The sequence below is a fragment of the Laccaria bicolor genome, genomic scaffold (assembly GCF_000143565.1).
Source record: "Laccaria bicolor S238N-H82 LACBIscaffold_10 genomic scaffold, whole genome shotgun sequence".
NCBI classification, from domain to species: Eukaryota; Fungi; Basidiomycota; class Agaricomycetes; order Agaricales; family Hydnangiaceae; genus Laccaria; species Laccaria bicolor.
In genome coordinates, this window is record NW_001889881.1 from 848,600 (window position 1) to 872,330 (window position 23,731).

General features: G+C 46.2%; 9 protein-coding genes across 9 annotated transcripts; 5 read left to right on the forward strand and 4 right to left on the reverse strand.

The window, feature by feature from the left end:
* Positions 1 to 12: 12 nt before the first annotated feature.
* Positions 13 to 1,803, reverse strand: LACBIDRAFT_294095 (uncharacterized protein; the record flags this gene model as incomplete). The annotated part of the gene is made up of 3 exons (XM_001880466.1): positions 13 to 644; positions 834 to 1,609; positions 1,676 to 1,803. 3 exons carry the CDS (start codon positions 1,801 to 1,803, stop codon positions 115 to 117), a joined length of 1,434 nt encoding a protein of 477 aa, XP_001880501.1. The 3' UTR covers positions 13 to 114.
* Positions 1,804 to 2,995: 1,192 nt separating this feature from the next.
* Positions 2,996 to 3,483, reverse strand: LACBIDRAFT_296559 (uncharacterized protein; the record flags this gene model as incomplete). Its single annotated transcript, XM_001880467.1, has 2 exons — positions 2,996 to 3,241; positions 3,291 to 3,483. 2 exons carry the CDS (start codon positions 3,481 to 3,483, stop codon positions 3,057 to 3,059), a joined length of 378 nt encoding a protein of 125 aa, XP_001880502.1. The 3' UTR covers positions 2,996 to 3,056.
* A 594-nt stretch (positions 3,484 to 4,077) lies between these two features.
* On the reverse strand, positions 4,078 to 4,752 carry LACBIDRAFT_296560 (uncharacterized protein; the record flags this gene model as incomplete). The annotated part of the gene is made up of 1 exon (XM_001880468.1): positions 4,078 to 4,752. One exon carries the CDS (start codon positions 4,750 to 4,752, stop codon positions 4,204 to 4,206), a length of 549 nt encoding a protein of 182 aa, XP_001880503.1. The 3' UTR covers positions 4,078 to 4,203.
* Positions 4,753 to 7,341: 2,589 nt separating this feature from the next.
* On the forward strand, positions 7,342 to 9,799 carry LACBIDRAFT_190250 (uncharacterized protein; the record flags this gene model as incomplete). Its single annotated transcript, XM_001880221.1, has 15 exons — positions 7,342 to 7,460; positions 7,587 to 7,695; positions 7,758 to 7,802; positions 7,859 to 8,381; positions 8,435 to 8,463; positions 8,521 to 8,601; positions 8,664 to 8,674; positions 8,736 to 8,792; positions 8,844 to 8,866; positions 8,928 to 9,022; positions 9,076 to 9,153; positions 9,202 to 9,243; positions 9,316 to 9,360; positions 9,422 to 9,486; positions 9,542 to 9,799. 15 exons carry the CDS (start codon positions 7,342 to 7,344, stop codon positions 9,672 to 9,674), a joined length of 1,455 nt encoding a protein of 484 aa, XP_001880256.1. The 3' UTR covers positions 9,675 to 9,799.
* A 1,400-nt stretch (positions 9,800 to 11,199) lies between these two features.
* On the forward strand, positions 11,200 to 12,902 carry LACBIDRAFT_296562 (uncharacterized protein; the record flags this gene model as incomplete). The annotated part of the gene is made up of 11 exons (XM_001880222.1): positions 11,200 to 11,237; positions 11,291 to 11,339; positions 11,389 to 11,403; positions 11,612 to 11,726; positions 11,775 to 11,857; positions 11,908 to 12,016; positions 12,064 to 12,206; positions 12,261 to 12,318; positions 12,372 to 12,396; positions 12,452 to 12,489; positions 12,544 to 12,902. The coding sequence occupies 11 exons, from the start codon at positions 11,200 to 11,202 to the stop codon at positions 12,900 to 12,902; spliced, it is 1,032 nt and encodes a 343-aa protein (XP_001880257.1).
* A 1,236-nt stretch (positions 12,903 to 14,138) lies between these two features.
* Positions 14,139 to 16,143, forward strand: LACBIDRAFT_249110 (uncharacterized protein; the record flags this gene model as incomplete). Its single annotated transcript, XM_001880223.1, has 10 exons — positions 14,139 to 14,338; positions 14,386 to 14,548; positions 14,570 to 14,636; positions 14,690 to 14,749; positions 14,798 to 14,864; positions 14,975 to 15,327; positions 15,379 to 15,403; positions 15,455 to 15,543; positions 15,597 to 15,698; positions 15,752 to 16,143. 10 exons carry the CDS (start codon positions 14,139 to 14,141, stop codon positions 16,141 to 16,143), a joined length of 1,518 nt encoding a protein of 505 aa, XP_001880258.1.
* Positions 16,144 to 18,700: 2,557 nt separating this feature from the next.
* LACBIDRAFT_296565 (uncharacterized protein) lies at positions 18,701 to 19,088 on the forward strand (the record flags this gene model as incomplete). Its single annotated transcript, XM_001880224.1, has 4 exons — positions 18,701 to 18,708; positions 18,766 to 18,771; positions 18,826 to 18,981; positions 19,037 to 19,088. 4 exons carry the CDS (start codon positions 18,701 to 18,703, stop codon positions 19,086 to 19,088), a joined length of 222 nt encoding a protein of 73 aa, XP_001880259.1.
* Positions 19,089 to 19,226: 138 nt separating this feature from the next.
* On the forward strand, positions 19,227 to 19,580 carry LACBIDRAFT_296566 (uncharacterized protein; the record flags this gene model as incomplete). Its single annotated transcript, XM_001880225.1, has 2 exons — positions 19,227 to 19,492; positions 19,550 to 19,580. The coding sequence occupies 2 exons, from the start codon at positions 19,227 to 19,229 to the stop codon at positions 19,578 to 19,580; spliced, it is 297 nt and encodes a 98-aa protein (XP_001880260.1).
* Positions 19,581 to 23,086: 3,506 nt separating this feature from the next.
* LACBIDRAFT_296567 (uncharacterized protein) lies at positions 23,087 to 23,394 on the reverse strand (the record flags this gene model as incomplete). Its single annotated transcript, XM_001880469.1, has 3 exons — positions 23,087 to 23,188; positions 23,241 to 23,314; positions 23,385 to 23,394. The coding sequence occupies 3 exons, from the start codon at positions 23,392 to 23,394 to the stop codon at positions 23,087 to 23,089; spliced, it is 186 nt and encodes a 61-aa protein (XP_001880504.1).
* Between the last annotated feature and the right edge of the window lie 337 nt (positions 23,395 to 23,731).

A 23,731-nucleotide genomic window follows, 5' to 3' on the forward strand; every position in this document is an offset into this window, starting at 1 on the left:
CCCATTGCGAAGGCCAATATAACAAAGGTATTGATAGCAAGTGAATACAAGTGGATATACGTAGATCGCTAGATACTCTATACAAGGGGAATTCATAAGAGGTAGTATAATATTTTACATAGCACCAGTAACAGGAGAATCGTCTTTCCTCGTCTTCATCTCCCACATCCCATTCTTCCCCTTGACGAAACCCATCAAAATAATCTTTCTGCCCAAGAAATCAATCCTCATAATCCCCCTCGAAATCTCCTCTTGAACGCCTCTACACCTCTCCCAAAACGCATTGTTCAACGCCGCCCTCTCCTGCGCTCCCAACTCCTCATTCCAGTAATGTTTATTTGATATAGCGGTATGCAACTGCTGCCATATTTGCGTCAAGACGTCGAACACGGTTATCCCGTTCGTATGGGACTTTTGGACGTCGATGTACCACGGGAGTAAGGGGTGGTAGATGCGCATGATAGAGGAGGGGGGTTGGGTGGCGAGTTGGGCGTAGTCGATGTCGTTGGGCGGTCTCTGGAGGTTGAGGAATTCGAGTGTGTTGGGCTTGAGGGGGTCGTCTCGGAGGTCGTGGTAGATTGAGGGACGGGTTGGTGTGTATTGAAGGAGAGGGTGGAGGATTCGGCGGGTTGGGTCGGAGAATTCTAAGCGCATATATTAGCTGAAAGAAGAAAGACGAAGAAGATGCGAATAAGGAAAGGAAAAACCCAAAAGGAGACAAGGGGGAGAGACGCTAAGCGAGGAAAGAGAAGACCCAAAAGAAGAAAAGAGAACGCAAACGAACGCGCCAAAGATGGCAGGAGAAGGCTCAAAATAGGTAGAGCAAAACTGACCTTGAACATCGGACCGACTCCGACCGACTCTAGGCAAGAAAGACGATATCCCCTGCCGCGCATTATAATCCGCCCTCCAATCCCTCGGCCTTCTCGCAAGGTTCCTCTCATCGAATCCTTCACCATACGCCAAATAAACCCCTCCCGGACCCGTTCCCGCCGGTGACGGGTACCCACCCATCCCCATTCCTCCGGTAGGTGACGGATATCCACCCACACCTAGCCCCCCTCCCGAAGCACCCAACCCACCAGGCCGCTTCGGATATCCCTGGTACGAATTTGACCTCTTCATACCCAAACTTGAGCCGAACCACCCACTTTGATCTTCTTTCGGCGCTAATGGATATCCTGTGTGATGCTGTGAGATCGGTGGGTAATGATCGACGTTGGGCTGCGAGGACTGGGGGTAATGACCGACGTTGGGCTGAGAGAACGGTGGGTAACCGTTGGGCTGAGAGGACGGCGGGTAACCGTTGGGCTGAGAGGACGGCGGGTAACCGTTGGGCTGAGAGAACGGTGGGTAACCGTTGGGCTGGGGAAACGGAGGGTAGTGCCCTGCAGGTGCAGAAGCAGGAGGGGCGTTGGAGTACGGGGTATAGGGCGTTTGTGGAAGGGAGCCAGCGGGAGTCATGCCGCCCCACGTCCCCGCTGGTGTTGTTGGGGCGGCTGGTGCACTCCAGGGGTTGGTTTGACCGAACGTCCAACTTTGAGCGCTTGTTGGTGGAGGTGCGAGGGGTGCGGATTGGCGTGGGTATGGTGTCCCCGGCCAATTTGAGCTGTGAATCGGCCAGTGTGAATGAGCTGTAGTTCTGTGTGCGGGGGATTAGACGAGGGCGACGTACGCTGAGGCGCCGGGAAATGGGTTTGAGTACCCCGAGTAACCCGGCTGACCGCCTGTGGAAGCACCGGCGGGCGGAGGGATGAACGGAGGGTTGGGATCGTCGACGAGGGACGGCATATCGTTGAACATGGTATCGCAGTGAGACAAGTAGAGCTAGTAAGTAGTGAAGAAGGGAAGAGATCAGATAAGTAATAGAGAGAGTGGCAGGTCTAGCCCGAAGGGTGTGGAAAAGAGAGAAGTGTGTGGAAAAGATAGCCAGCTGATGACTGAAAATGATCTGTCCTGCTCTGCTACTTACGTCCCTAACTCACCTTGCCCGTGATCGTGGGGGACGATGAGTTGGACACATCGAAACAACGACAAACGGCGCTTCTTTGAATTTTCACTATGACGATCATCGGTGCCCTTTGTGTTCCGTTGCGAGAACACAGCTTTTTTTATTGTCACTTCCGGGACAGCGGACAGGAACATTTGTCTCTCTTCGCAACTCTTCTTCTGGCGTTGTTAGAGGGGTTCCGATGGGATACAACGTACGCTCCATTCACTTGTATTCAGTTGTATTCTCACAATATCCAAGGCTTTTTTATGTGTCTCTTTATTCTTGCTGGCAGACAAGGTTGAGGTGCGCTCTTTTCTATGGTTTCGTGGTGACTCCGCACTAACTCTGGATACAAGGGAGGTTCGTCGTCACTTCATTGAACGGTGGCTCAACGCGACAAAATTCACCGTTACCTTCGGCACAAGTGATCATGTGTCGTGACACAACGTTAACGAACCCGGAGCATACAGCCGTCGCGAAGAATGACGTCGTTGCAATGGGAAATGAAAGGATGAAGACCCGTCAACAGCGACAGCGCCTTGACAGACTTGACAGCGCGTTTGAAGGAAGCGGTGGTCCAGAATGCCCCCGTGTGCCTAGTTAGGTTGACATACAGTGCTTTGCATTGCCGTTTGCACACCGAAATCGTGAAAATTATGTTTGGTTTTGTATGTTCGTCACAGATTGTCACGCATCAGGACGACTTTGGGAATTTTGAATTTCTCAAACCCAACTTTTGTTGCGCCTCAGGTATTGCATGAGATGCGTGCACGAATCATCGTTTGCCATGATGAGCAACAGCTTTCACCGCAGGAGATTGCAGGCCTTGTTGGATGTTGCGTTCGGTAAGCAGTCTCTTACTTCCCGATTTGAGGGTCACGATACAACACACACAAACACGATTTCCAAAACTTGTTGTGCAAACGGCAGTGCAAAGCACTGTACAGCCGTTTGCATAAGTCATTGAACACTTCGATTTTTTTTGCGTCGTCACGTGCCAACTTTCCCGTAGCCAAACAAATGATTGATCGAGTAGATAACGCGCGCTCTACCATCGCACTCATCATGGCTCCTTCGCTTTCAAAGGATCTACGCGATAGGGTGGTGCAATGGCGCATTCAGAACAACTGGTCATACCGAAAGCTGGCTGACATGGCTGGCTGCTCAATCGGCACAATCGCCAATATTTTGATGTACCACCGCGTTTATGGAACCTCAACAAGTACGCACGCGTGAAATCAGACAAATCTGGGACAATAGAGATGAGTAAAAATTAAGAAAGACATCAGTGACTTACTGTTGTTCTCCTCGGCAGTGCCAGCGACAGGCAACGCTCCTGGAGCAGCAGCACCAGCTCCGTTGGGGGGAGCACGCGGCGGTGCGGCATGCTGAGGACGTGCAAGCTGAGGGGCCAAGGTCGGAAACATGATGAGCTCTTGAAAGGGTGTACCATCGGGTTCATTGTTGGTGTAACGAGTGTCGCGAGGCATTGTCTGAGATGGAGGATGAAAGGTAAGGAAAAAAGAACCTGAGGAAGCGATTGAACTCAGAGCTCACCTCTTATACTCATTTCTCGAGCTGAACACGTTCCTTCCTATCGGAAATGTGTTTTTCATCTCGGTCACCAGATAAATAAAATATATTGAGCACCTGGACGCAAGGCTTCAGGATGGTGAACGAGGCAGTACAATGCGCGTTGATTTTTCGGCTCAGCTTCGGATTTGATAAGTGAGAGCAAGGTTGACAGGAAATAGAAAATACCTTGTTCGAGGTGAGTGTAGCTCAGGTAGGAGTCTGGGACTCGATTATGGACGAAAGTGAGCGGGCAAAGGGAGAGGAGTGCAGTAGAGCGCGCATTATCTCAACGTTATCTACTCGATCAATCATTTGTTTGGCTACGGGAAAGTTGGCACGTGACGACGCAAAAAAAATCGAAGTGTTCAATGACTTATGCAAACGGCTGTAAGCAACGTCAATTTTTTTCTAAGGCAAATTCAGCACGTTTTTTACAAGGTTTTTCTTGCTACGCTTATTCGTTTTCCATGACATACTGGGGACAACAACTACATAAATTATATGGTATGAGATATCTACATATATCTACAACACACAAGGGTTGGTGTTTGTGCACACCCCAAACCCACCCCGTTGCATCCGCCGCGCGAGCTCATCAGCACACCATGCCATGGTCCACATCAACACAAACAAAACTAAGTAGAAGGGGTGGTATTAGATTCAAAACAAGGGGAGGGGAGGGGGGCATACAGAATCACATACACGGTTCTACCTAACACCCCCATCGCCTGCACTCTACCCATTGGCCAATAAAGGCCCGGCACGATGCGATGTGTCGATCGCATTTGGGCATGTTGCCGTGTGTCGGGTCTTCCGTGTTTGGGCATTTTCGCGCTATGTGTCAGTCGCGTACCGTCGTTTGGTTGGTTGCATGTCGCGTCGCATTTGGGCGTGTTGCCGTCGCGTCTCTTGTGTCGCGTCTCTCGTGTCTGGGCATTTTCCGTGTCTGGGCATTTTCGCTCTATGCGTCGGTCGCGTACAGTCAATGTCAGTCGTTTGGTTGGTTGCATGTCGCGTTTGGGCACGTTGCCGTCGCGTCTCTTGTGTCGCTCTCTGGTGTCTGGGCATTTTCGCGTCCATACGCGGCAAGCACGTCGTGTGGATGCCGCGTCAACGAGGCCAAGTATCGACGAGAGGCTCGGCGGGAATGGGGGTCGGACCAAAAAGATTTCAAAAGCTGCCATTTGGCAACTGTTGCAATGCTTTGGCTTATTTGGACATCACGTCAATCACGGTGACTGACGTGACACTGTCGAAGCCGAATATTATCACGAACCCGGGTGACCTCATGTCTCACATGCACACATTCCACGAGCGCTTCGGGTGGGGAGACCACGGAACCTTCCCTTTGACGCTCTGCAGGGCTGCTGCAAATTGCTCAACCGGCGCCCTCATTTTGCTCGAACAGTTCTGCTGAGACAAAGGGGTTCAAGATACTAGTTGCGTCGACAATCGAGGTCGTTTCCAACCTTTTTCTCCATCATCCTCTGGATCTCGTCAGCTTTTCTAGCCTCGACCTTTTTACCCACCTTTCGACCAGAGTCGCGATCTTGACGAGTCCTAGCCGCTGTGTCTCAACCAAAACAGAGAGCGTCATTTCATTTGACTTGTTAACTTTGGGGCCATCGCAACGTCGTCGACCTTCTGGAGAAGGGCATAACCCACCAGTAACCAGATCATCATCAAGAACCTTTCAACCGGCATCATCCGAACAAAGAAGTCCGTGCGAGCTTTTACTGTGGCCCAGCCGTCTTTCGGATATCATCTAAACTGCTAGCGTTGTCTGCTTCGTGAGTCTTTTACCTGCCAGCAAGTTGATTGGTTTTATTCACAACTTCGGGTGACCAACAGTGTCATACTACCTGATCTGCATCTATAACGCATCTGCTTCAAGTTGAACTTGAAGTTGCGGCTTTTCAGCAGGTAAGTACCTCATCCATTCCCGACCTAGCCGCCAAACGGGTAGCGTCGCTCTTCCGAGTTTTTCTTATCAGTTGGTTTGTCTGGGACTTACAAGTCATAATAGGAACGCACACTGTAGTAGGGGTCCTCAATTTCCAAAGTCCCCTCATCGAGCTGACACTCTGGTTGCACGTTTTACGGATTGTCGATGACATGCTATTTCGTGACACTCATTACTACGCGCAAGCTTTCCGGGTAATGTCACCCTCTATCTTCTTATCTTCTCTTCGTCATCTTCCTCTTCACGTCTCTATCGGATTCACCATCTTCATGGTTGTCATTTTTGGAAGGCCTTCGCCTATACTTCTCCCGAAATCTCCAGAGAAACTCACGGACACGTCAGGCTCCGCGTCACAACACGAATATAGCGTCGATCCCCGCGACCCATTAGAGGCCCTCACCCACAACAAAGTTAAAAGTTACAAACGGCCTATGTGATGGTCCTGGCGAACAAGGGATAATTTGATGCACGGACCACTACATTACTGCTCGCCTTTCAAGTTCACCTTCTGTTGTCCTTCTTCGGGGCCGACTCACCCTTCCTTGCATATACGGGGGATTGGGATCCTTCACATAGTTTTGCTCCCATCAAATCCTACAACATGGACGTTCTTATGACCAGCAAAAACGCGGCTTCGTTCCTTGTGACTGACGTCAACGTTGCAGTGGTCAGTCCTTTTTGTAGGTCGATTGTCCCCAGGGTTCTACCAACCTACGAACGCACAAATTCCCCACAGAAATCTCTCCCCGATCCTAAGTTGTGAAACGAATCGCGGACCCCGTGGCACATGTCAATAATTAGCAGCTACATTTCTCCGTTGCTACATTCGTTCTCACAGAATAGCTCCCGGCGATCCCCTATGGCTGCTATGTATAGCAACACCCGGGTACACATGTGCTCTTTTATTTATATATACGGGTCCCCACTTCCCCTCGACTTACCTCTTTCCACAATACTTTCCAAAAGACCGGTGCGACATTTTCATCATCATGACGGTCCTGATGTCAGGAAGAATCCTATCTCTCGCATCGTTAGGATCACCAAGTGGACTAACAGCGCAAAGCTTTCGGGATCGATATCGTGTCGCTGCCTGCTTTTCAGAAGAGGCGATCTACGAATAAGAAAGACCACTCACCCGAGACGTCAACCGGATATAGGCTATAGATATGGCATTCCAGTGAAAAAAAAGGAAGCGAACATTTTGTCACCGTTACATAACATATTACCCCACCCTCGCAGTTTCATTGCATTGCTACCATTCGTCTACTGTTTCATATCGATGCTGCACGATATATAAATTTTGTCGGACTGAGTGATTGGCAACTACTGATGCGACAATCAACCGACATCCTTGCGGAGCCTTGTCGACGCCGCGGAAAAACCGAACTCCTTCACTCGAAGTTCTACCGCAGCACATCAACGCTTCAGAAGGATGAATGCCTCTTCAGCTGCCTAAATAGGATGAAAAACGTAAAGATGGGCAAAAAGAAAGGTAAATCGTGCCAAAATCCTCGATTTCGAGGGCGGAAAAACCGTACGGATAAATGAAATGAGAAATTTCTTGACGGATCCCCCCTTACTTTCGTACAAATAGTTGTTCGGCCAATAACGACCTTTGTAGAAAAATCTGTCGAATTCTCGGGATCACGGTCACATACCACCACCACCACCTGGCGTCGGTATTATTCGCCGGGACATGAATGCAAAGAAGCTCTTTCTTCCAAGGATACGCCTGGGGAGGCTCTATAAAGACGTCCTGTGACAACGAGAATATACAGGTCTTGTATTCCACCCCTCACGGCGGCTAGCGATGGCGCCCCACTTTCTACGAAATCTCGTTCGCAACAAAGAACAGCGTCAGCGAACGGTGTCTTTGTGGAGATCTCTACGCTCCTTGACTGGGATTCAGTGGGCACAGTTCTTCGTCGGGTACGTCGTTATCGTCGGTATATTTAGCCACGCCATCGTCCACATTCCTCCCCACCTGTTCAACTTTTTTCTGCTCGAAAAATTGCTTATTGATCAGGCTCAACTAACCTTTCTCTCGAATTTCAGCTGGCTGGCGTGGACTTGCGATTCCATCGATTTGTATTCCCTGTCCTTCGTTGCTGGCAGTCAGGGCGAGTACATTGCGAAAGAGTTTAAAAAGACCACTCAGCAAGTTGTACGTTCTAGCTTCGGAATTCTCTTTCAATAGAGCATTAACTACAGAATTTTACTTTATAGAACTCGGCCATTACTATTACACTTTTATTTCGACCGATTGGTGCGGTACGCCTCCACCTTTAAATTCTTGTCGCGACATGTGCTTACATAATCACCAATAGCTTCTATTCGGGATCCTTTCGGATCGTTACGGCCGGAAATGGCCCCTCGTCTGCAACCTCTTCCTCCTCTCCGCCTTTCAGCTCTGCACAGGTTTCGTTCGAGAATTCGACCAATTCAATGTCGTTCGATCTGCCTCAGCTATTGCTATGGGTGGAATATGGGGCGTATCAACATCTAACGTGCTCGAGAATGTTCCCCTCGATGCTCGTGGCTTCGTTAGTGGCGTCCTACAACAAGGCTCTGCAGCTGGATATATCATTTCTGCGGTAATCTCCATGTTCCTCGTTCCAAAAGTCAAGGCGGGCTGGAGAACTTTATACTGGATTGGATTCGCCATGTCTTTCGTAGCCGCCTGCCTCCGAGCGATCCTTCCTGAGAGCGAGTCCTTCTCAAGCACCAAGGCGGCAGAGCAAGCGCAAGGAATAGAAGGATCGAAGAAGGCAAAGGAGTTCTGGAAGGAGATAAAAAAGGTCTTGAAATGGCGCTGGCTTCTTTGTGTTTACGCCGTCGTGCTTATGGCCAGTATGTATTATACATCCTCTTGTTTTCGTTCACTCACAACATAATAATTTCAGGTTTCGGCTTCCTAATGAGTGCCTCTCGGGTACGCAAAATTATCATGGTCAACTAACATTGCGTTCTAAAAATTTGTTCTTGCTAGGATATGTATGTCTTGTTCCTGGTGAAGAACAAGGGGCTTGAGCCTGGACCTGCATTGTTTATGACGATCTTTGGCGGTATTGTGAGCATCTTATACTGTTTCTTTTTAGTTCAACGAAGTCCTGAGACGCGCGACACTTTTAGGGCGCTACTCTGTACGTATTACTCCTAGCCTACAAGGATATCTCTGACCTGCGTGATAACTAATATTTGCAGGGGGTCGGTGGCTACAGGCAACCTCAGTCAACGCTTTGGCCGGCGGATAGCGATGATGTGAGTCCCAAAAATCTCCTTTCAAGGGAGATTACTCATCCGTCCTCGCAGCTTCATGATCGTGCTCCTTGTGGGTACGTCATTGAAATCCAATGTTTCCCAATATTCCAATCAAAAACTATCGAATCAACACAGCATTTCTGCCGATCGCCATCAAAGGGACGTCATTTATGTTGGTCAGTAATGGTGCATTTGGCGTTCAACATGCCGTTCAAGGTGCAATGGGTGTTGTCAGTTCCCGCCACTACTGTCGACGTTGCTTTTTGACTCTGACGCAACGCAGATTCCGATTTACTTAGCAGAGCTTTCCCCGCCTGCATTGCGTGCCACCTTTCCTGGCGTTGTATACCAGATGGGAAATGTGAGTCTTCTGAACGCGACCTAAGCTGCTCCTCACCTCCACATATAGATAATATCCTCTGTCGCGCCAACTATCCAGGCCTGTGAGTCTGTGTCCTCATGAGACGATACGATTCCGCGTCTAATTCCTTGCCAAGTTGGGGCCGAACACCTTACAACTAAGGTCACTGGAAAAAATTCTTCCGTAGTTGTCCCGGATTACGGCAAGGTATGCACCCCACCTGAAAATTTTCACGGTCCATTTACGCGTTACGATGGCAAAATCGCAGCTACAAGCAATATTTATTAGCGCTGGAGCTGCATTCTTGATCCTCGTCATTTTAATCGGACCAGAGTACGTCACTCGATAATAATTCATCATTCTAGCGAGTTGATCGGTGATTTTATAGGAAACATGGGTCGGAGTTCGAGAAACAAAATGTTGTCAACCGCCCGATGAGTATTATTGTCGAGATTCCTGGACCTAATAGTTACAATGAGGACATTGAGCTTGAGAAGGGGATCTATGACACATCGACGTGATGAGAAACTGCTTGTTTCTCTTGCATGTATTATATTCACTACCTCCATTCTTTCTGTGGTGTTGGGGTTTGAGACCTGATTATCTGTATAGCCATAATTTTTTTTCCTCATGACTTAGCGGCGCTTGAGTTACTTGTTGGAGTGAGGAAGAATGCGCATGTCAATCAAAACTGTTTTGAAGAGCGAAGTCCCATGGACGTATTTCTCACCCGGAATCTGTTGCGGATATCAATATTGTATTTGGGAAATATCATCTGTGATGTTTACAGCAGTAGTGGGAATTGACACACACGACCTTACACTCAATACGGTTATAGCCATATCGTATGGGGAATCATAGGAGGATAGCCATATGGAAGGAGCTTCAACTTTTTGACGTGACTGCACAAGGCCGGCACCGATTCATCTGCTCTCGCGTCCACTCCACCACAACCAGTATCACCCACTCCATTTAAAGCAAAATTCTTTCTCGGGGCCTGATGTATTATCATTGACAACTCAAACAAGAGGCAATCGGGCGTTGATAATTTTGACAGTGCATTTACTAGTATTGTTCAAAGGGGGCCGACGGAATAAAAACAATTGATGTAGTTGTTTAAATTTGTCGGCAACTGCATTCCCAAGGCGAAGCCTTGCTCAAAGAGTTTGCCCTATGGACAATCTTGAAACACATTTTCAAAATAGCGACATCAGTTTCTTTATGTATGCCTCTTTGAACCATAGCAAAACCCCTGTCGAAAGTAAAACTGCTCCAAAGGCCTGTCCTAACCACATAACAGGTGAAAAAATGACCCACTCGTCAAGGGATCTGTCAAAGCCTTCGCTTAATTGCCTTGTTTGAATCGGACTAAGTAGAGCCTGAGTAGAGCGTTCTTTTTTATGCTTGTGAAACACGTATTCTGGCAGCAGAGAAAGTGATTATCATTTATCGATCTGTCCTTGATGTCAAGGGTCTTACACCAAATTGGCAGTAGGGATCATTCTTCTTTCTCTGACATTTTCGCTCTAATAAGCTCACATTGGTACTTGAAAGAGCCGTGAAGAAGGCTTTGCCAAATACAGGCAAATATTTGATCTTTCCGCAGCACCCTCAACACCGGCTTCGCGCAACTTTTTCTCGCTTCCACCACTCGTCGACCGCTCTGGCCGTGCGTATCGGAATCAGCACAAACCTTCATTTCTACGATTTGATGTTCCGTACCATGGGTATCGTTTACCATCTCGTTCATCAACAATCTATCTTACCTTGGGAGGTAGATCATTATAACGCTTATCACCAATTCTTTTGAGGTGACGTCTTGCAGGACCGCGCGTGAACAGTTGAACTTGGGGTTTTCGGGGTCATTGCAGAGATCACAAGAATTTCGGATGCTTGATGCCTCTTGTTCCATTTCTGCGCTTCTCATTCCCACTTTCTATCTCACGGCTCTTCATAAGGAGTAGCCCCTTCATCGCCGCCGTTGCGTATCCCGTCCCTAATCAACCCTACATTCACTAAGCGTCTCACCTTCTTTCAGTGGTCACGATGGCCATAGTTCCTACAGTACCCGATGTCAGGCTCTCGTGCGTCGTCTATCTTTTCGATGCTTGTGGGCTGATATTCAAGTCTGGGGTAGGTTTGGCCCAATGCTCATTGGGGTCTTTCTGAACATGATTCTGTATGGGGTAAGCACCCGCATACTTTCTTCCTTCATTACAATCTAACATCGTCCAGATATTGATTGTCCAGGTCCGTATATATTAGTACTCCAGCTACTTGACATCATCCCGAGATTGTGGGCAGACCTATCATTATTATCTAACGTATAAGGGGTGCGTCCACCATGTTTTCTCTGTGCTTCTTTCCAACAGTTTGTGAGGGATGCCCGTTGGATTAAATATCTCGTGAGGAAGCACTACCACTTCATGAGATGTCAGACGTAACAATCTCAACGTAGGTTGTCTACGTGTTCTTCATGGAGACTCTTAACACCGGATGCAACATGGCCATGATGTACCAACCTCTGATCCAGAATTTCGGAAGGCCAGTCGCAACAACATTATTCCCAACACGTACGTTTTTATGATTCAAGCCGTCAGTGCTGTTTCACCGGCAGATAGTATTTGCCGCAGGTAAAGCCTCCCTCCGTGCTGAAAGAAAAAGTTTTAACCTCGCTTTGGCGGATGAAGAACCGATCACGATTGTACGTCTGTTTCTTCTTGTTCGTAAGATCAGGTGCCAATGCGATTGTAGGTTGCGATCTCGACTCCGATACAACTCTTCTTTGCTTACCGCATCTGGCTATTATCGAAGAACAACTGGCTTCCGGGTGTTATTGCCTTCTTCGCCGTTGTGTCTCTCGGTATGGCTTGGAATTCTATCTCGGTTTTCTGATTATCATGATTGCAGGGGGTGGAACATGGACCACTGTCCTCATCGTGAAGGTCAAAGTATTCGCCCGCAAACCCGAACTCCATTGGCCTGCACTGCTCTGGTTCTTGTCAGCTGTCGTCTCAGACGTTATGATAACGGTGGTGCTTGTCATAACACTCGTGAGTATACTGTCGGTCATTGTCTCCAAGATCACCAAACGCGCAGAATAAAAGAATAAAAGAAAAACTGGCTTCACCGCTACTGACGACGTCATTTCAAAAATCATTCGAAGTGAGTTGCGCCTTTGACATTGGTGAAAAGACTTTGACTGTTTCTCTTTCCAGCGACTGTTCAGACAGGCATGTTGACGTATGCTGCTGATCCTCCATGTCCTTACTCCTCCTTCTGACGCCATGTCCGGTAGCGCCCTGGTTGCAATTGGCGACGTCATCTTTTTCATGAGTGAGTATTCCTATTCTTCCAACACGATTCGCCCGGTGATAACCGTGCTTTCAGCTCTTCCTGTACGCTCCGCCAATTTCACCGTGATTCAAAAACTCAAATATATCTTGTCGCGATATAGCACACTGCCTTGTACGCGACTGATACCAGTGATATCCCAGAACTTCTACTGTACTGATTCTTTACCAAGGAACTTCATTTGGGATTTGGCATTGACAAAACTCTACGCTAACTGTCTATTATCCACTCTCAACGCCCGTGCCAAACTCAACGAAACCTCGGGGAAGTATTCTAACCAGAATAATGTGCAGTTATCCTCTGGTGACCGTAGATTTGTAAGCGTGAACTCTTATGACCATGTCTTTTTCGAACGCTCATTGAAAGCCAGAGGGATTTTTATTCCCCGACGGTAACCATTTATTAGCGAAGAAGTAACATCCGGCTCACTCACTCACAGAAATCCACTTCGGCTTTCTATGAACTTGATACGCCTCAAACTTTCGAGGGTCATCAAACCTGCTCCTCGGACATTGAATCTGGCATTAGAGTGACAAAAGTCAGTTTCGTATACTTTTTTCATCCTCGCGATATGTATTCAAGGATCGCGATTAGGTCGTAAAGACCAAAGAATACAGCAATTCAACAAATCGCATGGTGTCGTCTGCTACGAAATAGGCGCATAGCAGAGAGCACATTCATCACACACTTCTTGGAGTCTTACTTGTGAACCGCGTTTATGAAATAAATTATTCACTGTGTCCCAATCAGGCCAAATACCGACATGACCATCTACTATCTACGAAGCTGGGCACCATTCCGAGATGATCTCCCACCTTCCATCAAGCGTTGACCATGCGCTTTTGTGATATCAACGTTATCGGCCATCTTTTCATCCGAGCAATTTGAGGAGATTCAGGTGCCACAAGCGGCAGACCTTCCACTGTCGGTTCCGATTGGAGCAGAAGAATGATGAAAGGAAGCATCAAGGAGGCACCCTGTCGCCGACGAGAGAGCTCGTGTGGAACTCCCAGTTTGTTGGGCGAACTACGCTTTGAATATGTGAGCTTCTGGTAGGAAGTTCCTTTGTTGTGTAAATTCTTCCACGACAGATATTTAAATACGCGAATGCTTAGAAGAAGAGTAATTGTCACGGCAACCAGCACCTTGAATAATAAAGTACTTTCTTGATTCCCCCATCAAAACAGGTTTTAAAGCCGTAGTAAGGACTTGGTAACTTGAACAGTCAAAGCTGTTTGAATGATTATCCGATGGGTCTCCCTCAAATCTAAGAATCCAAAGTCATCGTAGTTGTAAAATATTTATTGCTGGGAATATTTTTTCAAACCGTTCTACTACGAGTACTTACCTGTCCACTGGCAGCTCCTTTCTGCCGCAGCCTGTAAAGTCTTCAAGTTCGTACAAAAATCTTTAAATCAAATTGCATAACTAGCCGCGTGATCGTGCGATCTAAAAGGGTTTATGTACTAAACGTTGACAGCTGTTCTCTCCCATTGACCATGATGCAAACACCGAAGCACCATCGTAAGGATCCGGCTCACGCCTCTAAACCCCATATATAATTTTTGCCATTCAAAGTCCATAGTCCCTCCCCCTCGACCGCCCATTCTACCTTTGATTGCCCCTGAAGGATGGGAAAAGTTTCTTTACAAACATCCACTGGGGGAGAGACGGTGAAGATACACGAAGCGAGCAGCGGCGATAGGAGCGAGTCTCCGTCAACTGTTTTTGACCCTCTCTTGGAAAAGCAAGTGTGGCGAAAATTGGATATGTGGATTTTGCCCGTCGTGGCTATGTTCTACTTTTTGTCCTTTTTGGCAAGTTTTCATCGGTCTCTTCTTTGGCGTTTCTGATCGTGGCGGCTTAATAGGATCGCAGCAATATTGGCAACGCACGGGTGGCTGGCCTTCAGAAAGATCTGAAGATGACAAACAAAGAGTATAGCATCGCCTTGACTGTCACATATGTACCCTACATCGTTGCCGAGCTCCCTTCAAATCTCCTTCTCAAGGCGAGCAGTTCTCTCCTCTTCAGTTTATATGTTGTTAAATTTACGTGACAGACCGTCGGGCCTAACTTAATGCTCCCCACCATGTTGACTCTGTGGGGCGTCGTTACTGCTCTCCAAGGTTTGTTTCTCAGTTTCCATAGCGTTGCGCGATCAATTCTTCTCGCTTCCAAGGTGTCGTTCAAACCTATGGTGGTCTATTGGCTTGCCGATTCTTTCTAGGCCTTTTGGAAGGTTCGATTTTTCGTTAAATCCGTGAAAGTGGAAGCCTCACCGTAATAGGCGGCGTCTTCCCCGGTCTCGTCTTATACCTATCTTTCTTCTACCCTCGTCATCAGCTTCAATGGCGGTGAGCCAATCCCTTATTTATTTTCAACGGTCGTATAAATTCGAACCTTGATCTTCTCTGGCCCTGGCCATGTCGAAGGGGCAATACTCACCCTCCCCATTGCATCACAGTATCTCCGCCTTCTTCTCCGCGGCGTCTCTCTCTGGCGCATTCTCGAGTCTCCTTGCTTTTGGTATTATTCGGGTGAACGGCATTGGGAACCGGCACGGCTGGGCGTGGATTTTCATTATCGAAGGGTCGTTCACCTTCGCCCTTGGTGCTCTTTCATACCTTCTGCTGCCAAGATCGCCAGCCCAGGCTCGCTTCTTCAACGAGCAGGAGAGAAGATATATTGTTTTAAAGCTCCGGGAAGACGGCGCAACTGGAAAAGACGAAGCTGCGGATGCATTCAGCTGGAGGGAAGTTGGCATGGCGTTCAAGCTTCCCCAGGTCTGGATGTTGGCTATCATATTCTTCTTCGATGGTGAGTTTATTTCAACTGTCAGCAGTCAAATAAGTGATGACGATGGCTCAGGAGCGATTTTATTTGGCCTTGCATAGTAAGTCCACCGGTCCTGGGTTCCTTCAAAGAACTAGACATTTGGAGTTAGCTTCACACCTTCAATCGTTCAAAGCCTTGGTTACAACACGTCTCGTGCGCAGCTGATGAGTGTTCCCCCTTTCGTGGTTGCCTTCGTCTGTGAGTAGGGTTCCCTCTTTGACTTCCACTCGCTAAGGTCTGTTTGATTTCAGTAAGCATGACCGGCGCTTATGTATCTGACAAATACCGATGCCGTGGCATCGTGGCGATGTTCTCATCCTTTCTATGCGTGATGGGATTCGGCGTTTTCTTGGGTGAGTTCATCAACTCTTCGACTTCAGACCTCTATAAACTGATAGCACCACAGGCGCTACCACCCCTCATGTCCAGTATGGATCTTTGTTCTTTTCGATTTCCGGCACCTACCTCGCCGCACCCACGCTCTCCACCTGGAGCGCCAACAACGCCGCTCCACATGCCCGTCGTGCAACAGCCATTGCCATCGGTTTTATCATGACTAACTCGGGCGGCATCCTCGCCACGTGGCTCCTGGGATCCCTGTCCCCTGCTCCGCGATACCTCAAAGCTACCAGAACACTCCTGACATTTTCTGTACTCATGTTTCTTCTTAGTGGGATGAACACGTGTTACCTGTGGAATCAGAACAAGAAAAAGAAAAATATTCGAGTGACGTCGAAGAAAGACGAGGAGAAACCTGGGTTAGGCGATCTGTCTGCGTGGTTCGAGTACGCGCTTTGACCTTAATGGTGGTATTGCTTACGGATGTGTAAAAGAGTAACTTTGTCATTCGTTATGGTGCATATTGTTTACTAGCCACTCCTTTCTACATTGTTAAAGTGTACAAGTACCGCTCCATCGGAGTCCTTCACATTACGACTTCAACAGTTTATCAACAGTTTATGCGATGAAAATTTTTTAATAGTCGCTGGTTTCACTTGAGCTTACGGTGTCTTTCACAGCCGTTTGCAGTTCGTGAATCGTGATTTCGTGTTTGCTTCTGTTGTACCTGTTACCCTCAGGGTTTTTTGTCACGGCGAATTAAACATCTGCAGGTCAGCAATTTCGCGAGGAGAAAGGGATTCTTCTTCATGCCAGATAATTAAGTATCCAGAGGCTTGAGTTGCCATTGGCAAGGGCTAGAGTGAGGTCGGACGCCGGTTCACTCAAGATCCCTGAGATCAACTCATCCGTTCTGAGCCAATCTGTGACAAAAAAACCCTGAGAACAACAGAAGCAAACACAAAATTCACGATTCATGTGTGCAAGCGGCTGTGAAAGACACTGTATGTCGCCAGGAAAGTGGTTGAAGTATGATATTCCCGTTACGTTAGTAGTGGGTCTTGTGGTGGGTCGTCGGGTGGGAAAAGATTCACGTGCTGCACGTGCCACTGAGACATCACGTTTCTTCACACGGTCATATGCTACTATGTGGCTTAACGTGAATATCATGGTCAATACAGCCGTCGATGAACAAGGGGTAGACGACCAAACCTCATCTTTTTATGTAACATATTTAATCTACATTTCTTGCACATGACGGCCTGCTTTGAGCTAATACATGTCTACAAACTGTGTATATAATGCATGTCTGCCCTTCGCGTCCTATTTCTTTTTTTTATACAGTGACTCTGTGATCACATTTGTCATGAACCTGAAAGATGTTCAGCGATATTAATATCTCTCTGAATTGGGTCCTGACTGTTCAATTATTTCTGGTATATAGAATGTGTCGTTTCCTCCACACGCCAACGGATGTCCTGTTTAATTCAGCTTGTACTTGAATATATCACATGCGATACACATTTGGAAAAGATACACACTGTGGATTGTCTATTGGCTCTCTTGAAACAAGCAGTATGAGCATGTGTGTTGCATAAGAATAACAGATATGTACATTTATTGGCATGACAGCTGACATCGCTTTAGACCTATTGGCACAGAACACCTTGGACATATAAGCATTTGCTAAAGCCTTTCGTCGCTTTGCTCTATCGTCGCTGGTCAAAAACAGATTGGGATACATCGGCCACAGCTAAAAGCAAATGCGTGATACAGGTTGAAATTTGAGCAAGGAGCGTACCTCTTGTTCTGCTTTGATTATATTTTCTGGTTGATCCATGAAGGTCCTTGAAAGGTCAAGATGCTGATGAGCCATTCTTCTGATCGACGACTGAGAAGAGAACTTTGATTTAGCATTAAGAAATAAGCTGCAATGACACTCACCTTCTATCAGTTAACGTACACATCCGAACAATGGGGTTTCAATGACTGGCGGATGTGTTCGCTCTAACGGACAGTCAATACACCTTGTGTGGTTGTCGCTTACTACCTCACCTTTAAAGGAATCGTACCTGGAATCCGTATGATGACCATGTAAGACTTTGAAACCATTAGTTAGAAGAAAAATCTTATGAGGCATCGTGGCAGAAAAGTAAAGTAAGATGAACTTGAAAGATCAATGACCGGGAGACGAGACGGCCATACTGTGCTGTTACCTCCAAAAAAAAAAAGAAGATGAGCTAAGTCAATGTATAATTTAACATTCAATTAAAATAGACCATAGCAGGCCATGCGGCTTGCTGCACTGCATTATTGTTGGTCTTTATTTGGATGTATTGATGTGGTTGGACTGTCACGTGGTCGGGTAGGTCACACCACTGGTTTCAAGTCGATCCACATACTATGCCCTACCAGCACCTCGGCGCACCCTACGAGTTGGCAGTCACTGATTGTCACATATTTTGGCTGGACAAGCGTGATGTTGCATGACAACTTGGAAAATGAGAGTCATGCTTGTCCAGCCAAAATATGTGACAATCAGTGACTGCTGACTCGTAGGGTGTGCCGAGGTGCTGGTAGGTCATAGTAAAGCTAAGATTCAGAATGACACTGACAAAATGGGCGCAGTTCACTAATCAATTAGCAAAGTGCCAACCGTTGATTCCTGGGTTGGGGGGTGTCAGAGGGCAGGGCCCCATACAATCTGAAAGAAATTCATCTCATCTAACTCATAAAGCACCAGCCTCTATTGTCTTTCCCCTTTTCTTTTTCTCCAGCTGCAAGGCGAGACGCTTGAGGAAAATGTAGACACATGTAGTTAACTTGCATAAGATATTCGATTAGAAAAAAGCAGTTACAAATGTTTGAGCTGCTGCGAGAGATGCAGTGTGCTAATTTATTTTTTTCATCAGAGGCTGAGAGAATTTCTCAAGGTGTTTGTGCAAGGTCACCAACACAGCGGAGTTGTAGAGGGTTGCCAGAATATTGATGATCTAAATTCTTGAGCCGAAAAATAATGCAGATGTAAGTCATGTATACTAAAAATTTCCATGAATTTATTCTTGGTCATATGCTCAGAAGATATGGGTTCAGTTCTCATATTGTTCTTCATTTCGAAATTTTGATAATTAATATTATCAGGTTGTCCACTGTTGGCATGTCCAATGTGTTCATGATTATGGAGCTACATACATACATAGCCAAGGGGGTGGCAGAATGTGGAAAAGAGACCAACACTTGTTTTTTCTTTTTCAGAGTTCAGCTTGACACCCCCCCACCACCTACCTTCCTAATAGAGTATGTTTTTTCCACACTCATGTTTTTTATTTTTTTATTTGTAAGATTTACGTAGAAGTCAACTCTTGAGTCAACTATGCACAGGCGGTTGGCCACCTTTTGCCTAAGCTAAACAAAACAGATTTAAGGCATGTACTTGTTCAAAGATGTATGGTAAGTAAGGCTAAAATGAGACGGTGTTTCTTTCCAATTTCTTTCCAAGCCAATTCCAAGCATCAATATGTGATGAAAATCCTCAAAGGTAAATGGGGAGTCGAGGAATCGAGTTTCCATTGTGCATGGGGTGGTTCGTGGAGCAAGGATTGCCACACAGTGTAAACAGTCCAAAAACCAACCAAAAATGCAAGTACAGCGGCGGGGACTCTAAATCCTTGCACTATTACCTTCGGATGCATCACTATCCACGGAAATACATGTGTTGCTGCATCTCAAACTCAACTAAAACATCCAAAGTTCCAAAAGGCACATTGCTCACCACTTCGACCAGCAAATTGATGGGGGTCAGTCCAAGGTCAGTCTTTTTTTTCAGCCTTTGGCCAGACCACCCCCCCACCTACCCTTGGTTCAGGATCCATGTCCCACTACCCCCTTGTACATAGCCATATTTTCTTATTCGGCCCTGTTTCAAGTGTGTATCTTCCTTCCCAACTCTACCACGACATCAAGCCAAGGCATCATTCAATGTGAGCTAGTAGTGATTAATGACTCTCCAGTGTTTCGGCCGCACATCAACCCTTTCATGTCACATCATCACCATTGCACAATGAAGACGGTTGCAGAATGTCAGACCACCCGCTGACCCGGCTGCCAGCCCCAGGGCTAAAAGCCTTGAGGCTCCTTCGGAAAACGCCACTGAGACTCTCACGTGCGGCCACAACTAAACGTGATGAGGTGATGGGTCTGTCGCGTTCGTCGCGTCGGTGTTGCCTCCGTTTCCCTCCTGTACTTATCATGCCACTCGCAAACATTGTCCACGTAGATACAGTTTACGAGAGTCATTACATGCATAAAATACACAAAAATTTCATTGCCACCAAGGGGGTGGCAGAATGTGGAAAATGTCCCAACACTCCCTATTTTTTTTTCATGGGTTTGGCTGACCTCCCCCCCTCCTCCTCCTACTATATAAGGTATGTTTTTCCAAGTTCCAATGTTTTATTGAATGTTTTTTTTTATCCTATGGTATCTACCAATCAATTCAGAATGCACAAACTTTGATATCACAGTTAAAGATGCCCTGCATGCAAGTCTTTGCACGAAGGAACATACACTAACTGGGAAAAAAGAATGTCTGGTCATTTTTTGGACAAAGTTGGTGCTGTAACACAAGAACCAAACATTTTCAGAACTAAGCTCTGGTGTATGAGACATAGCTAAGGAGGTGTAGATTGTACATACCAAGTCTGGGGATGAATGAATGAAAACTCAGGATAAGGCAGAGCATTCACTGTGACAACTTCCAAAAATAGGATTTGACAAAATAGGACATTCTGAATGACTGCAACCTACTGAAAGCAATTCACAACTTGAGGAAGAGATATTTTGAACACTGGATCTCCCTGCTATTGTTATGAGCTTCATAAAGTCTTTGGGCTAGAAAATTTATATCCTCCCCTAAAAGGTAAATTTGAACTTGTTCTCCACTTTATGTATTTTTCACTCAATATATTTGTTGGAATGAGGAAAAATGACTCCCTATTAATGTTTGTAGTGTGTATAATACAAAAGGTAGGTAGAAATGTTAAAATGACCATTGCATGATGTCTGTAGAAGTTAATTTCCAGAGTTTTTCTGAAAGTAAACAAGTATCTACAACATTGGTCCTTCTTTTCTGCAAGAAGAAAAAATGCTACCACCCTTTTGAGTTAATCCATGGAGACTCAGGATGTCCTTTAAACAAGACCTGAAGTATAATATGATAGCAAATAAATTTACACTGGGTATAACTTGAATAGTCCCCAAGAAAAGTACATTTGCATAGAGCAATCATCCTGGACCAATCCTTGACATTTTTCTTGGTGAATTGGGGCTGAAAATATTTCACAAGGCACTTCTCATACCTAGGAACACTATCCCAAGGAAATAAACAGAGGTCCTATTCATACAAGGATCTGAGACCCCCAGACCTTTCTAGGCCTGATTTGGAAATCTCTCTGTCATGCTTCAGTGAGCTTTGTGGGCCATTTGAGAAGCATCTGTGCCCAAAACTCAAGAGATAGGTAGAAGCACTTGGCATGGACATTTCAAAACACCCATATTAACTGTAACCCCTTGGAAGCAGGGTTTCTGGGAACCATATTGACTATATGTCTCTTAATTTTCACAGTTTCTTGAAGTTTTATTAGCCATTAAATGCTTTATTCCTGGCAATGTGGTCAAATTAGATCATGGAACAGTAATAGTTATGTACATGCACAACACTATGACAATAGATACCTTCTCCTATCAATCCTGGGCAATATTTGCAACTGCAAATGTCCAAGGAGGGGAATCAATTCAAATTCACTTTTTTGGGGAGACTATAGAATTTTATATCTCAGAGACTTTATGGGGTTTATGACAATAGCAGGGAGATTGAGTGTTTAAAATATTTCTGCTTCAAATTGTGAATTGCTTCCAGTAGGTTGCAGTCATTCAGAATTTCCTATTTTGTCAAATCCTATTTTTGCAAGTTGTCACAGTGAATGCTCTGCCCTATCCTGAGTTTTCATTCATTCATCCCCAGACTTGGTATGTCCAATCTACACCTCCTTAGCTATGTCTCATACACCAGAGCTTAGTTCTGAAAATGTTTGGTTCTTGTGTTACAGCACCAACTTTGTCCAAAAAATGACCAGACATTCTTTTTTCCCAGTTAGTGTAAGTGAGTGGAAAGCGCAATTTTACAAACTCTCAACAATGCATTTACATGCAAAATCCAATGGCCTACACTCCCTTCACTGTTGCAAACATCGTAACTACCTCGCCAGCTCTCGCCTGGCTTGGGGAGAACTTAGTACACAGATTCCGTGTAGAGTGCACAACCGCCTGGCGGCACTTAAAAAGCGGTGTGCGGGGATGATCCGTCCGCATCATCATTGAATTGTTGATGGTGTATAGGTAATGAGCAGGGTATGTGAGGGCGTTGGAGGCAGATGTTGTGAATGCTAGGCCAGACTTGGGAGCAGTGTTGAATGGCGAAACGACACGATCAATTTGCGACAAAAATACGTGAGGTCACTATTTTTTTTTCAACCTTCTGCCAGACCCCCCCCCTCCCAGCCAGTGTACGGGATCCATGTTCCACCACCCCTTTGATTGCCACACAATCCTCAAGTTGTAGCTACTTGTGCTAATTGATTGATGGTTAGCCAATCCTTAGCTTGATTTTGTAAGATCTTCCAATTTTCACTATGTATACATTTGTAACAGAACAATGTAGATTTATTCCTTGTGAAATCTGTCACCGTGTACCAGCTGTGTACACAAGGCTTTGATAGGCTATAGCACACTCTGTTTGGTAGAGTGTTTGGTGATATTGATTCCGTCACTCCACATCTCCCTTTTCAGAAAAATTTGGGTGCTTATTATTGGCTTATTATATATGTTTCACGAAAGTTGTCTGAAATTCGAAACCTTCCTTACAGTTCACGGAAAACTATTTGAGACGTGGGTTATTCCACGAAAAAATCTATGTAAGTTGTCATGTAAACGGAGTCTGATGAGCTGGCGGGCTTTGCCGAATAAGCGGCTACGTGGCCCATCAGACCCAGTGAAAGTCGGACATGTGCTGGTCTGCGGATTTCTGGGCTGAGCTGCAATGCAGAAATCCGCATACCATCCCCATTTTTTACCCACCTGCAGATTTTTTTCTGCGGATTTCAGCGAATCTGCGCACCAAATTACATACTTTCTATAAATAGATTACCATAGGTTTTACTGGGCTTTTGTTTGCAGAATTTTCTGCTCTCTTCTGCTCGTATCGTGAATTAGATGAAATAAGACTGATATATTGCAGAATCTATATATACACTGATGCCGCTAATACCACGATTGTTCCACTCACGGCATCCTGGTACCTGATCCCCCGATGAGCTTCGCACATATACTCACTTCGCGTGCACTCTCACACACAGACACGGTCGGGCTCCCTTGTAGATATCACCTCTTTGTGTTCTTGACAGAGCACAGACAGTGTGATGTGGATGTGTGTTGGCATAACCGAAGCCTGGGGAAAGAAATGAGCATGTCATGACATGGCAAAAGGCTCCATGACATACCAGTATACATGATCCTCTAGTCCGTGCGCCCAACCTCCAACCTTTTGAGTTCAGTGATTCCCATGAGCCACATACTGGTGAGCATATACAGTGAAAAACATACCAAACGGAGTCTTCAACAACCAAAAGTGCACATAGACTTACTCTCAGACATCGAGAGCTTCACTAAGGCTGGAGTGCGTGAAGGGACAATGTTGGATAGGGAGAGTGGTGGTGGGTGGGAAGAAAGGAAGATGGGAAGATGGGATCCATCAGGTGATACTTATATGAAGGCCGCATCGTGTTGGTGGTGTGTGTTAAAGAAGTGAGGAAAAAGGCATGAAACAAGGGAGGCCAAAAAACAACTTGAAATTTAGAACTCCAATCAATTTCCAAGCCAAAAGTTTCTGCAAGAAAATCCAAAAGAGGGGATATTCACAGATTTCCGCAGAATCTTTCCACATCACGCAGACAGTCCCAGACCAGCGCATGTCCGACTTTCACTGGGCATC